Below are 15,470 nucleotides of genomic sequence, written 5' to 3'. Positions count from 1 at the left end.
GGGGTTTGGGGGATGTTTGTTTTATTGCCATTTTTAGCACAATAGGTGGTATATTAAATACAGAGCATGTTACCTCCAACCGTTTTTGTTATCGGAGCCATTTTAACAATGATTTTGTATTTATTTAAATAAATAAATCTTTCCCTCCACCACATCAACAACACAAAGTCAGTCTTAAGGAACAGCATTAGCTTTTTGATAGCAACAGTTTGAGAGCTATTCTTGTCCTGTACAGTAATCCAGTGGGCTGGGGGTATCTTTCAAGACTGCATCATAATTTCTGCTGCAAGGAAAAACTGTATCCTTTAAATTGCCAATATTTTTATGGGGAGATGTCTATATCCAATGCTATAAACAAAGTAAGGTCTTGATCCAGCTTGCATGGAAGTCAATGGGGCTCTCGCAAGAGACATGAATGGGAGTTTAATCTGATTTTACATTGGGAATTAATTTATGGGTAATGGACACACTCTGTATAGTCCTGGGTTAACCACAACGGTAACAGTTACTTCATTTCTGAGCACCTCACTGCTGGACAATGATTAACGAAGTGGAGAGCTTAAAGAAGTGCAACAAAAATAATCAGAGCTGGAGGGACAAACTGAAAGTTAAGGGTCACATCTTGATCCCACTGACATCAATTGCAAAACTTGCATTCTGGTCAATGAAAGCTGGATTTGGCACTAAGAGTTAAAACACACATAGGTCGGACAGTCCTCATGGTTACACTAGTGTAAGTCAGGAGTAAGTTCATTGAAGCCAGTGTGAAACTGGGGTTTGAAAAGAATCAATCACTAGAGGAAGACAACAATTAGAGCTGGAGAGGAAATGGCTATCAAGTCCCACAAACATTTTCACAATTTTGAATATTTTTCTCATCCTGAATCTGGATAAAAAGTCAAAATACTGAACACTTTCACAAACAGATAATTGGGGGGGGGGAGAGAACAGATAAGGTCAATCAAAATTTTTGGTTCATTAATTTCAGAAGCTTTTCTTTCAAATTGTGACCTTTTTATTTATAACCTTTTTTTAAAGTATAAATTAAAGTTGAGAGACAAAGTCATTTTGAACAGGAAAATGAAACTCTTGTTTTGAAAATGTTGAAATGGGTCATTTCAACAAATTGCAATTTTGGAATTGGGAGATTCTCCATAACAGACCCTTTCCCACACATAATTTCGGGTTCCACAAATTAGCATTTTCCAACAAGCCAAGTTTTGTCAGGAAACACTCAACCAGCTCGAATAACAAATCTATAATATTGGAAGAGTGTAAGTGTAACCCACACATCTCCTGGGTGTGGTTTTCTGTCCCATTTAGTGGCACTGAGACCACTTGGAGAGAGAGATTGAGTCTGTTCTGCAGCCTCAGCTAATAGCCAGCTGGCTTTTAGCTCATCAAGTAGAGGCTCATATATTTAGCTCCAGAGGCCCCAGGTTCAATCCCACCCAACAACAACTGGAGTCTGTCAGCATTACAAGTGGAGGCTCATCCAGGATTTCAACTGGGAAGTCTCTGAAGCTCAGTACATGCTTCCTCAACTACAGGAAGTATGTAACCCACACACCTTCTGGGTGTGGTGTTCTGTCCCATCAGGTGGCACCAAGACCACTTAAAGAGAGAGATTGAGTCAGCTCTACAGCCTTAGCTAACAGCTCATGCATTTAGCTCCAGAGGCCCCAGGTTTGATCCTGCCCACGGACGACTGGGATTGTCAGTGTTATATAAGCACCAAATGGAGAGAGGAACTATTTAGCATAGTAAACAGGGATGTGAACTTGCAGCAATGGGATGAAACGAAGGCTTGGTCTACACTACAAAGTTAGGCTGGCTTAACTAAATCACTCCAGGCTGTGAAAAAATTCACCCTCTGTGCGATGCAGTTAAGCTGACTTCAGCGGTGACATAGACACTGCTGGGTCGATGGAGATGGAAATAAAGGTAGCCCCACCTTTTGGGACATTTATAACTAGACTAGACAAAGCATGCCATAAAAGAACTATATGAGTTGGCAGGGAGAGAGACTGGATGACCTCAAAGGTCTTTTCTCCCTTTCTGTATTCTATGAGCCAAACACTGAAGCCCTGACTAAGGACCTGATTCTCCAGTGCCTTGTGTGGGCAAACCCACTAAAGTAGGGATGGTAGGCTTGATTCTTCTCTGATGTCACTGTAAACCAGGCATAGAGCCATTGGAGCATTCACATTGATGGAATTACCCAGGTGCAGACCAGCTATAAGGGAGAGAAGAATCAGGACCCTATGTATTTATTTTTGTCTGTTAAGCGTCTAGAATAATCTCGTGCTATGTAAATCAGAAATAATAAAAACAATGGCACTGATCCTCAGCTGGTGTAAATGAGTAATAGCTCCAGGATCTGCCCCAAGAAATCTGATTCTCTTCTGACCGCACTGACTTTATACAAATGTAAATCAACTGACTCCAGGGAAGTTACTCTGATTTATACTGATGTGAGCAAGAGGAGACTCAAAGCCCAGAAACCTCAAACCAGGCTAGTTTCATGTGGTTTTCGGGTTTTGGAAAAACATTTGCACAATGGCAGTCTTGTCCTCCTTGTTAAATACATACTGTAATGCCTGCTGCTCTCACCACAGGGTTTAAGTAACTCCCATTGATTAACTTGTATCTCGCAACAGGAGAACATGGGGCCAGATCTTCAGCTGGTGTAAATCAGCATAGAGCCTCTGAAATCAGTGGAGTGATGCCAATTTACATCAGCTGAGAGTTTGGCCCATACTTTACAGAAAATCTTGGGCCAATAACCTGGTTATGTTCTGTTTATCTATTTGGTTAGGAAGGAGGACTTAAAAAAAAAACAAATGGGAAAGTTTCACTCTTATTCTTTTCTGTCCACCACTCCCAACCCCCACCACAACCTTATAGGACTAAATTATTTGCAGGTGTAAACTGGCATAGTTCCATTAACGTCAATGGAGTAGTTCCAATTTACACCCGCAAATTTGGCCCATGGTTTCCAAAGTCTAAAGCTACAGTAACTGTCTGTGCACCCTTGTTGAGTAAACAGCATACAGCCTGCCAGATCCTCTGTGACTTTTTACCCATGAATCTCTTTGGAGAGGTGAAGGGGGGAAAAAATCCCTTCTGGTTTTCATAATGACTAATCTTTTCCCCCTTGGCATTCGCCAGATGTTGCTTTGGATCAGAAGATAAATATTAAAATCTAAAGAGGAACAAAGCAGGCTGTTTACTAGATGGATTTTCTGAGGTCTCTTGAATGCTTTAAAAGATGTGGGGGGCAGATGCTTTGATATGCACGCTGAATGGATTTCACAACCCAGTGGAACACACCAACCTAGGAAATAGAAATCCACTTTCTCCATAGCCCAACTCTGCAAACAAACACTAAGTGTCTTCTGGGAGACACTGAGCAGCATCAGGCCCGCACTGCTGTGGGATAGAGTCAGGGCTAACCTGAAAAAGAGGCCAGCAAAAAGCGGCTGGGATGAGTTGACTTTTGTCTTGTTCTCCAGCCGAGAGTCATCGTCACACAGGTATATGTAAGGCCTGGCTCCTGTTAGGCTGTACGCTCCTGCTGTGATATGGACATCGCACTGAATGTATGCGGCCCCAGCTCCTCTGCAATCTTCTGAAGGATGGGTCAGGCCACAGAGAACAGCCAAGGACGCTGAAAAGACAGAAGGAAAAAAACACTCACCCACATAAGCATTGGCACTGATGCAAGTTAGAACCATATGCTGCCACTGAAGTCAATGGGAGTTTTGCTGTTGCCTTCCATGGCAGAAGGGTCATGATTATTTTCCCAACCTAACCCTTTGGGAACCACAACCCTCCATCCTCATGATCAATATGATCTATTTATTACTCTGCACGTTGGGTTTGATCTCTTATCTATGTGGATAATTATGATCCTTTGTGCAGTATCTATCCAGATGCTCTTTAGAATAAAGTGACCCCTTGTGGGAGACAAAAGCAAGCCAGTGATTAGCTAAGGGAACAGGCGCAACTGCTGCCTGTAGGAGATGGGCCATTGTTCGCTTGCTTCAGCACAGCAGTACAGTATGTGCTCAGATCCTTGATTGTTCCCTTTCAGCTGAACAATCTCGACACTATTGTTCCCGTGGCTGGATCTGCACTTCATGAAGAGAGCGTTGTGCTCAACACACTGGGGGTCTGAGTGGGCTAATGCAATTAGCCTTTCACCATTTGGAGACCTAGGTTCACATTGGGGAAAGCTGTTGGGATGGAAAGCACAAACTGACTGTGAACCTTTCACCAGGAAATGTTGGCTGGTGATAAAGTTCATTGCAGATTTGAAGCTCAGCCCTGGTTCAGTGAAAGCATCAACAAAGCTTTGCAGGCTTTTCAAAGGAATGGATTTGCAGTGGATTTGGAGCTTTTGCTTGGAATCTGTTTGAAACTTGAGGCTTTACATGACTTTAACTCAATGGGTTTGGGAGGTTTATTAATTTGCTTTAAGAGGTTGGTTGGTTTGTTTTTTAAAGGATGGGTTTTGTGAGCTGAAAGTCAGGTGGAAAAAGGTTTATGGGCCTACAGGAATAGAAACCAGAGAACAAAATTCATTCGAAACCCTGAGGGTTTCATATAGCTCTGGGAGGATCTTCACCTGGCTAGCGCTCATCAAACAATGAATAGCTTAAAGGAATGATGGTCTTGTGCCAGTGATTGTTGTATGTATTTCTATGGCCCTAAGAAATCCTCATCAGGGATCAGGACCAGAGCTGGTTGGGAATTTTTGAATGAAACTTTTTTGTTGTTAAAAATGCCGATTTGTTGAAAGTGAAAATTTTCACGTGAAAGGGCCAGTTTTGACAAATTTCTTGAGTTGAAAAACATGTTGAAAAAAAAATTTCCAAGTTGTCCCCTTCTGGTGTTTTCAAAACAAAAAAATTGTTCAAAAGGACTTTTCAGTACAAAATGTAAGCTAATTGTACTACAAATAATTATTTTAATTAAAAATGGTTGAAAGTGGACCATTTTGAAATATCAAAACACAAACACTTGATTGACCCCCCAGAAAATTCAGATTGTAAATTCGCAAATGTTTTTGAAATTTTGACTTTTTAATCCAGAGTTGGGATGAGAAAAATTTCTAAAATCTGAAAAACATTCATGAGACAGGAAAAGCATTTTCTGCCCAGCTCTAGGCAGGATACCATTGTTCTAGGACCAGTTCAAACACATATAAACTAAGCAATCCCTGCCTCAGAGTTTATCACAACCCAGGCATAAAACAAGAGACAACAGGTAGATAAAAGCATTGCCAGCAGATTGAGGGAAGTGATTAGTCCCCTCTATTCGGCACTGGTGAGGCCACATCTGGAGTGTTGAGTCCAGTTTTGGGGGCCTCACACTACAGAAAGAATATGGACAAATTGGAGTGTCCAGCGGAGGGCAACGAAAATTATTAGGGGGCTGGGGCATATGATTTACTAGCTGAAGGGGGGTTCCAAAGAGGATGTAGCTAGGCTGTTCTCAGTGGTGGCAGATGACAGAACAAGGAGTAATGGTCTCAAGTTGCAGTGGGGCAGGTCTAGGTTGGATATTAGGAAAAACTATTTCACTAGGAGGGTGGTGAAGCACTGGAATGGGTTACCTAGGGAGGTGGTGTAATCTCCATCCTTAGAGGTTTTTAAGGCCCAGCTTGACAAAGCCCTGGCTGGGATGATTTAGTTGGGGTTGGTCCTGCTTTGAGCAGGCGGTTGGACTAGATGACCTCCTGAGGTCTCTTCCAGCCTTAAGCTTCTATGATTCTATGAAGACAGAGCATAAGGTAGCAATGAGAAAATACTGATCAGCATAAGGAGCAGTGGTCAAAGCACACCAGCTGCATAACCATTGTTGACGTTTTTTCAGACGTCATGGCAGAGGAGAGTTTTCAGGAAGGATTTTAGGAAGAACAGTGAGGTGGCTTTGCAGACTTTACACAGAAATCTTCCCACAGGTGAAAGGCAGCATGGTAGAAAGCACAAAGATGCTTGTTTAAAAATGTACTAATGGGTGATGGTCATTGGCAGAGTAATGAAGTGGAGATGAGAGTAATCAATGTCTTGATACTGTTTGAGAGACGATGGGTAGTGTGGGGGAAAAATCGTAAGGAAGGGTTGCAGACCAAGCTGGATGAGCAAGCACCTCAAACAGGTGAGTAAGAGAAAGCAGAAACCTTACAAGGAATGGAAGATGGGAGGGATCAGCAAGGAGAGTTCCCTCTTGGAGGTCACAAAGCGTACAGTAGGGATAAAGTCAGAACTGCCAAAAGCCAAGCTAAGTTGGACCTTGCAAAGGGAATTAAAACCAACAGTAAAAGGTTCTATAGCCATATAAATAAGAAGAAAACAAGGAAAAAAAGAAGTGGGACCACTAAGCACTGAGGATGGAGTGGAGAATAAACATAATGTAGGCATGTCCCAACATCTAAACAAATACTTTACCTCCGTTTTTAGTTGCTTATGAGTAGTGGCAGGATGGCTAATGGCAACAAGGATATGGAGGCAGAAATTACCATATGTGAGGTGGAAGTCGAAGTCAAACTCAAACACAAGCTTAATAGGACTAAATCAGGGCTCCGGATAATCTCCATCCAAGATTATCAAAGAAACTGGCACATGAAATTGCAAGCCCAATAGCAAGGGTTTTTTAAATGAATCTGTAAACTGAGGGGTTGTACCTATGACTGGAGAATTGTTAATATAGTTCTTCCTTTTAAGAAAGGGGGGGAAAGTGATCCAGGAAACTACAGGCCTGTTATATGCAAGGTCTTGGAACAAACTTTGAAAGAGAAAGTAGTTAAGGACATAAAGGTGAACGGTAATTGGGATAAAATACAACATAGTTTTACAAAAGGTAGATCACGTCAGACCAGCCTGATCCCCTTCTTTGAGGGGAACGGTGAACCATGGCCACTGGGAGCTGCAGGGGACCGTGCCTGCAGATGGTCAACATAAACAAAATGTCTCATGGCCTGCCAGTGAATTACCCTGATGGGCTGCCTGCCGGAGGTTGCCGACCCCTGCTCTGGACAGACGAGCGTGTTTGAGGGTGAAGCAAGAACAAGAGCTAGCACTGGTTCCTGAAACCTCAAAATTTTCAACAATCCCCATTGAAGCATTCTAGGAAGGCAATGACAGGTCCTGGCTCAGGGGGTGTTGTGGCTGATTGGGCCCGAAGCACATTGTTCTCTGCACAGAGCTGATGGACTTGCTCCTGCAGTCCCGGATTCTCAGCAACCAGCTATGCTGTTTTATGCTTTGTTGTGTTTTGATCATCTGCCCTACAAGATATCACTCCAACACAGGGTTAATTTACAAACTAGTTTTATTGTGGCTGCTTACAATATGGCTTCTTCAGCCTCATGGCCTGTCAGACAGTTACCCAGGAGGTGTCACTTTCAAGCAATTCCCCTCAGGAAACACTATTCTGCATGAGAGTGTCTGCGAGCACTTTCATATTGTTACGTCCCTTCTCTTTTAAAGAAAATTGTCAAACGCCCCAGGAATAACTGATAAGGTAATCTAATGTATTCCTTTCAGATGCTGGTCATACTTGCAGTTATTGTGTTCACCACCTTAACCATTTGTCTAGCTATATCATGTACAATTTGGAAGTCCATCACACAAAATCCCTCAGATAAGCAGGTATTTTAACAATACACTCTCCTCTAGTACAATATGGTTCAATAGTGCCTCCCTGGTGCTGTTTTCCTCCAGTCTGGTCAATCACAGTCTCTATGTTTGGTGTTGCTGGAGTCTCCATCAAAACACCCTCTTCCTCCTGTCTTTCCTCTGGTATGCCCCAACATTGCCCGCTTCTAACAGCTCTAGCTTGGGATCCTCCTGCTGTAGAACCCTAAGATGTGTGTTGTTCAGACTGTCCTTAGAGGTTTGTTTTATTTTCCTAGTTTTGCGTCACTATCTATTCATTGTCCATTTGTACACGATATGATTGTTGGTTTCCTAGTTGCACCACTGTAGCTTTGTGTCACAGCTTAGTCTGTTTTGTTAATGGTTGTATATGTACTTTGTCACCCGGCTCCAGATCTGGCAGACCTCTTGCAGATCTGTTGTAGTAACACATTTGTCTTTTCTGTTGGTTTTTCTGTAGTTCACCATGTGAAGCACCTGCATACCCTGGCTCTAACAACCTTCTGCTTCTTGGCAACAGTATCTTCATTCTCTGGCTCATCAGTCTTTGGGCCAGATTAGAATGTAGGCCTTTTGGAGGGAGTAATTCCTGTGATCTAGTCGTATTAAGTATGGGTTAGCCTCTGCAGCTTTTGCTTTTTTCCAGTTTCGTAGCAGTTTTTATGGCTGATTCCACTTGGCTATTGCTTCGAGGAGACCCTGCTGAAGATGTTATGTGATCAAAATCCCAATCCTTATTGAACTTCCAGAATTCTCCTGAAACAAACTGTGATCCATTATCGGAACACACAATTTCCAGTTTCCCACACCATGCAAAGTGTGCTTTTATCCTCCATATGACTATTCTGGATCCCATGTCTGGTAAAAAGCCTATATCCTAGAAACTGGAAAAATAGTCTACAATTATTGTGTATCCTTTGTCTTCAAAGGTAAACAAATCCACTCCCACCTTTGCCCAGGGTCTTCTAGAATTTCATGTTGCCACAGAGTTTCTTTCAGTTGATGGTCTTCCCAAGATCTCCGTACATCATACTTTTTCATGAACGTTCATAATTGCTCATTCATTCTTGGCCAGCATATAGTCTCCTAAAGGATGACCCAACACTCTCACAAATCTTGGGAGACAGGCCAGTCCTTGCCTACAGACAGCCCCGCAACCTGAAGCAAATACTCACCAACGACCACATACCACACAACAGAACCACTAACCCAGGAACTTATCCTTGCAACAAAGCCCGTTGCCAACTGTGCCCACATATCTATTCAGGGGACACCATCACAGGGCCTAATAACATCAGCCACACTATCAGAGGCTCGTTCACCTGCACATCCACCAATGTGATATATGCCATCATGTGCCAGCAATGCCCCTCTGCCATGTACATTGGTCAAACTGGACAGTCTCTACGTAAAAGAATAAATGGACACAAATCAGATGTCAAGAATTATAACATTCATAAACCAGTCGGAGAACACTTCAATCTCTCTGGTCACGCGATCACAGACATGAAGCTCGCTATCTTAAAACAAAAAAACTTCAAATCCAGACTCCAGCGAGAAACTGCTGAATTGGAATTCATTTGCAAATTGGATACTATTAATTTAGGCTTAAATAGAGACTTGGAGTGGCTAAGTCATTATGCAAGGTAGCCTGTTTCCTCTTGTTTTTTCCTACCCCCCCCCCCAGATGTTCTGGTTTAACTTGGATTTTAACTTGAAGAGTGGTCAGTTTGGATGAGCTATTACCAGCAGGAGAGTGAGTTTGTGTGTGTATGGGGGTGGGGGGGATGTGAGAACCTGGATTTGTGCAGGAAATAGCCCAGCTTGATTGTCATGCACATTGTGTAAAGAGTTGTCACTTTGGATGGGCTATCACCAGCAGGAGAGTGAATTTGTGTGGGGGGGTGGAGGGTGAGAAAACCTGGATTTGTGCTGGAAATCACTTTAGATAAGCTATTACCAGCAGGACAGTGGGGTGGGAATAGGTATTGTTTCATATTCTCTGTGTATATATAAAGCCTGCTGCAGTTTCCACGATATGCATCTGAGGAAGTGAGCTGTAGCTCACGAAAGCTTATGCTCTAATAAATTGGTTAGTCTCTAAGGTGCCACAAGTCCTCCTTTTCTTTTTGCGAATACAGACTAACACGGCTGTTACTCTGAAACATATAGTCTCTCTGGCTCGCCTTAAGCAACCATGAATTCCCAGATCCGATGAATGAACTTGGTACATATTCCAGCAGCTTTTAGGAATGAGATTAACTGCTCTTTCTCCCCCAAAACATAGTGCCATTCTGTGCACATAACATTCTTGCAGATAAGAGATGAGTTATCTCTTTAGGTGCTTGGTCTTTTGTTGCTGGCCATCCTTGAAGGATCATGAGTTTCAATGTCTGAAGCATTCTTTCTTGCTCTGTACCTCTCTCAACCTTTTGTGCAAGATATGTAAGTACTGTACTATATTTATTGTCTCCACCTCAGCCTCTATGGATTCCTCCTTCTAGGGCTCTGCCAGATATGCACAGCTCAAGGGGTCCACCAACACCAAGTCTCTGTCTGTGCAGTACTGCAGTCACATCATCAACCACTGTAAGTGCTTTGGTGCATTGAGCAATGGCTTTCTCCAAACACTTTTGAGAGGTTTATGGTCAGATTGTATCTCCACAGTGTGATCATAAATGTATTGGTGAATTTTTTCCATTCCAAAGAGTATTGTTAACAACTTTTCCAATATGAGCAGAGCCCTTCTCTGTCATGGACAATGCACTGCTGCAAATAGAACAGATTGTCCCCCTTGCAGCATGGTATCTCCTGGGCCCGACTTGGATGTGTCATACTGTAGCATCAGGGGTTCATCTGTGTTGTAATATTTCAAAATGGGAACCTTCCCAATTATCTTTTACTTACTTACTTGACAATAATCTTTTTGACCCGTCCACTCCTATGAGGTGTCTCAATGTATCAGCTGTCTCAGGATCTCACAAATCTCGACAGATGGTTGAAAAGCTTTCCCAAATAGCTGACCATTCCCAGGAGTTTTTGGACTCCTTTAACATCACTGGGTCTTGGCATTTCTCTAATTGCCCTTATTTTCTCTGGGTCTACTTTCAGGCCTTTGGAGGCCAACAAATGTTCAATGTATGACACCTCAGTTACTCTCAATTTGAGACTGTCCAAGTTCAATTTAATATTGTTTTCTCTGCATCTCTGTAAAAAAAAAATGTAGCAATGTGTAGTCCTGATCTTATTGAGCTTGTTCTGGATCATCATCCTCTCTCACTATCAACACAACTGCTATTGTCCAGGTTCCCATCAAGCCCTCCAATACTTGGGTCAGACTGCTCTGGAATACCTCTGATGCCGAACTGATTCCCATTGGCATCCTTAATCATCAGTATCTCCCAAGTGGAGTTGCACAAGTTGTCAAGTAACTGGATTTTTCATCCAGTTTAATGTGCCAGAATCCATGTTTCATATCGCATTCTGTAAGAAGTCTCGCTTTAGACAGATCTGTTAATATGTCCTCAATTGTAGGCAGGGGGGAATGGCTCCATTTCAAAGCTTTGGTTAAAGTCTTTGGGTCTATGCATATTCTCAGCTTTTCAGATGGCTTTCTTACCACCACAAGACTGCTTTTCCAGTTTGTGCTCTTCTCTACAGGATGAATAATTCCACAGTTCTGTAAGCTCTACAGTTTGTCTTTCAGTGGCTGTAGTAATGCAATGGGTACTTTCCCTTTTTTGGCAATTTAACTGGCTTCACACTGGTGTCAATCTATGTTTTATAAACACTATCTAACTGTCCATCTCCCTGAAACGTATCTTGATACACCCTCTGTATCATCTCCTACTCCAAGGTAATATCATCCAAGGTATCTTAGTCATCTTGCTATCCACTTTTATTATGTTCTGGAACTGTACTTTTATCCAGTTCCTGGCTTAGACAGTCTTGCTGCCCAGTAGCAATACTGCTGTCTCATCACCTGTGACCACAAAGTCCAGTCTGTATTTTTTTTCTTTGGATTTCCTAATTTAATTTTACATTTCCCCAATGGGTTTTAATGTGATCTGGTTGTACATTGTTAACAGCTGGTTGGTCTCTTCCAACCATATGTCTGAGTTCACCAGACTGTGGCACGAGTTGTAACATTATCCCAATCAATCTAATTGAAATTGTATCACTTTCCTCCCAAATAACCTGGCTGCATACAACTGTTTCTGGTGCTTACGAGGGTCTTCTTGCACTGTGTTTACCATCTGTTTGGTCACTCATACAATGTCCTCATACTCTGTTGCTCTCTTTAGTTACTGTGTGTACCTTGAATTTGTTTTTCTTCTCTTTGGGAAAGAAACCCACTTGGCTGCAAAATGATTAAATTTTTCAGAGAGATGGCATTTTTTCCCCACAAGCTAGACACTTTTCTTTCTGTCTTTCATGTTTTCTCCCACAGTATTGGCACGTGTCTGTAGCATTGTCATCTACTGATGTTGCATCTGGTTTTGATTTCCCTTTCTGATGTATTGTGTGGACAAAACTTTCCCGCAAAGTCAAGTCAGCTTCCCTCAGCAACCGCTCTCATACTTGTGAGTCTCATATCTGGTCACACTATCCAGTCTCTTCTCAATGAAGCTTTAATATTTCCAAAACTGCATCTGGCTGCTAGCACTTTTAAATCAGTGCTTTATCTATCTATATCTTCTCCAGCTGCTTGATCCCAAGTCAAGAAATGATACTTTTCCACCATTTCATTCTTCCTGGGGTTAGAGAGAGTACCAAAACAGCCCGTTATTGCTTTTTAGGTGTGCGGAGCTCAGGAAATTTCCACGCAGAGTCTCACTGACCTCTTTCCTTTTTTCTCCAATCAGGTAACGAAACAGTTTTATTTTCACAGCATCTTCATCATCTTCCAGTGAGGTTAAATTCCTCTTTCCAGCTCTTCCACACCTGAGTGAAATTCTTTGCTTGCAGGTTTAATGTCCCCAGAGTCTTCAGACCCTCCATTTTTCTGTTATCAGCTGTGTCTTATAAAGCAAACTGTGTACTCACAGAAGTATTCTGCCCTCTGCAGTGCTGCTCTGAAGGGCCTCCCCACTGTCTAGGACTTGATTACCCCTGCCACCATGTTTTAGGCTTTGTGGTGTCCAGATCATCTGCTATATAAGATCTCACTCTGACATGGGGTTAATTAAACTCAGCTTCTCCAGCCTACTGGCTTCTCAGACAGTTCATTTTCAACTGTAGGCTGCACAAACGTGTCTGCTAGCATGATAAACTTACTCCTGCAGTGCCCGATTCTTGACAATCAGCTGCGAAATCTGTGCTGCATGGCTTGGTTATCCATCTGGAGGGGCTTAATGGCTCATGCAGAGCCAGCACTCCTTGGCATAAAGAGCCAGACCTGCTCAGAGAGGTTGGTTGTCCAAGCAAATTGCCATGCACTGGGATGTAGGGGGTCAGTCCCAGTGGTCAGAGCAGTGGTGGTCAGATGTAGTCACCAGATCAGGAGTCAGAGCCAGAGACGGAGCCAGGCCAAAGGTTGGAACTGGAGACAGTAGCCGGGGGGTGGGGGTGGGGGCACAGAAGCAGGGATCTGTAACAAGGCAGGAAGGCAGGAACCAGGCAAAGATCAAGAATCAGGTGAGAGGGCAAGGTCTCATGTAGCACTCAGCTAGAGATTCACCTAGTTGCTCCAAGAACTTCCTGTGCCTCCTTCTGGCTTAAAGAGCGAGACCGAGCCAATCAGAGAGGCCGGGCCTCTCCTCCAATTAGGAGCTTTGTGGTCCATGCTTCTGGTGTGCTGGGACCCACCAGTCCACATTCCCTGCTGGTACCAGCAGTCCGAGGACTGCCTGGGGACCCATCAACCCACATTCAAGACCCATGATCTCTCACAAATAAGTACCTTAGATAGATAAGATTTGAGAACTTCAATAGCTCAGTCATAGGTGAGAGGTTTATTGCAGGAGTGGGTGGGTGAGATTCGGTGGCCTGCATTGTGCAGGAGGTCAGACTAGATGATCATAATGGTCCCTTCTGACCTTAATATCTATGAGTCTATAAGCAGCAAGAAAAATATTAAAAATAAAATGAAACTCACATGCCATGACTTAAAAAAAAATATTTGCAGTTGGTGGAATCATTCAAAGGCACTTTTTTGTGTTTGTGCAGTCTACATAAAAATACATGAAGGGGAGGTATTTCTGCAGCAGGATGTGATGTAACAGAGGAATACATCCACTTCCCCAGTCCCAGGCACAGAGCACAGCCAGGAAACATCAAACATGCTTCTAATCTGCATGCACGTGCCTCTGTACTGAAGTGTAGCAAAGGCCCCAAAATCATGTCCCCTAGGCCTCTGTACACAGCTTGTCTCTCTGTACCACTGCAGTGGTTAGGAACCTCTCTGCTGAGCGAATGAGGCTAGCAAAAGGGAACTCTGCATGTCAACAGCTCACTGGTCTAGCTGGTAGAGGCCAGCCAGCACATCACAGATGTAAAACTCCCAGAGAACAGCACAAAGTAAACGGCAGATGTGAGGCTAGATTAAAAAGATCTTTGGCAGGCCAATTATTATCTAAAAATATAACCTGCAAATAGAATTCTAATGAAAATATGAATATCAAGCTATTTTACCATTTGTGGTATGTTTGCGAGAGATGAACGCATTTGAGTTTGTGTCTACAAACATTTATATATTTATGTTTATGTGCCTATACCAGCATTGCAAATATCTACTTGCCCCTAAACTAGCGTGAGTTTGTTTTTTAGTTTGTTTCTTGACCAGAAAAAACAAATATTTTTCTAAGTGTAACAGATCATCACTGGTAGAGGGTAGGTGAGAGAGAGAGAAAGAGAGAAGTTAGCCTTCTCAACAACATATTGGGTAGGATATGAAATAAATATCGTCATTCAGGAAGAGCCAAGCAATAAACAAGGAAAGGTCTTATTTGTCTGTTTAGTGGGAAGTGCAACCTACCCAACTCAATTCCCCAAACTAAATGATGAAGAAACTCTTTGATACAGTCACTTGCTGACATCTAGTGCCCATTTGAAGTATTGTCTGGACAAGCATATTCTCTCCACCTCAGCCATGGTCCAAAGCACAATAAATTTAGAAACACCATTCTCCATGTTTTCACAGAATAAAATACAATAAAATGATTGAGACTATTTCTTTTTCTTAAATAACCAGTCTCCCCCTTCCCTCATTCAAGCACTGAGTCTTTTAACATGAGATATTCCAGTTCCCAGGACAGAGCTTAAAGGACAGTTCCTATGACTGTTCCCAAATCCTGTTTAAATAAGTGATTATTTACAGTATCTCAGGTTCATCCCACCCACATTCAAACACACACAGTTTTGGTTTGGTTTGTATTTTGAGATTGCTTATAGAGAAACCCAGAGGATGAGGCAAAGTGGGACAAGTGGGAATTCCACAGGTTGGTAGTCACAGATATTCTCATAGCATCACCCCATAGGGTGGGAGGGATTTACAGATCCATGGAGGAGCAGAGGCCATGGACTTTTGACCTCAGGAAGGTCTGTAGAATTTAAAGAAATATTACATGTAACCCACACACCTCCTGAGTGTGGTGTTCTATCCCCTCTAGTGGCTCCTAGACCACTTAGAGATTAATGAGTCTGCTACGGCCTTAGCTAAGGGCCATGTGCCTTTTAGCTCATGCAGTAGAGGCTCATTCATTTAGCTCCAGAGGTCCCAGGTTCAATCTCACGCCCCGATGACCAGGGTCTGTCAGTGTTACAAGTCAGGGCTTGCCCAAGATATCAACTAGAAAGTCTCTGAAG

The 15,470-nt window shown here is 42.8% G+C and overlaps 1 protein-coding gene across 27 annotated transcripts in view; it reads right to left on the bottom strand.

Moving 5' to 3' along the window:
- Positions 1–15,470, bottom strand: part of PKHD1 (PKHD1 ciliary IPT domain containing fibrocystin/polyductin) — a 467,199-nt gene that overhangs the window by 366,828 nt on the left and 84,901 nt on the right. For all 27 annotated transcript variants that reach the window (XR_012157892.1, XR_012157891.1, XR_012157890.1 and 24 more), the window contains one exon: positions 3,457–3,670. Coding sequence is in view for 20 of the 27 variants with exons in the window: in XM_073335719.1 (XP_073191820.1) it covers positions 3,457–3,670 (214 nt within the window). In the remaining 7 variants the exon portion in view is untranslated. The remainder of the gene's footprint in view (positions 1–3,456; positions 3,671–15,470) is intronic.

This window comes from Lepidochelys kempii, chromosome 3, assembly GCF_965140265.1.
Source record: "Lepidochelys kempii isolate rLepKem1 chromosome 3, rLepKem1.hap2, whole genome shotgun sequence".
Taxonomy (NCBI): domain Eukaryota; kingdom Metazoa; phylum Chordata; order Testudines; family Cheloniidae; genus Lepidochelys; species Lepidochelys kempii.
Note: the sequence above shows the minus strand (reverse complement) of the source record. Positions and strands in the feature narration are given on the sequence as shown.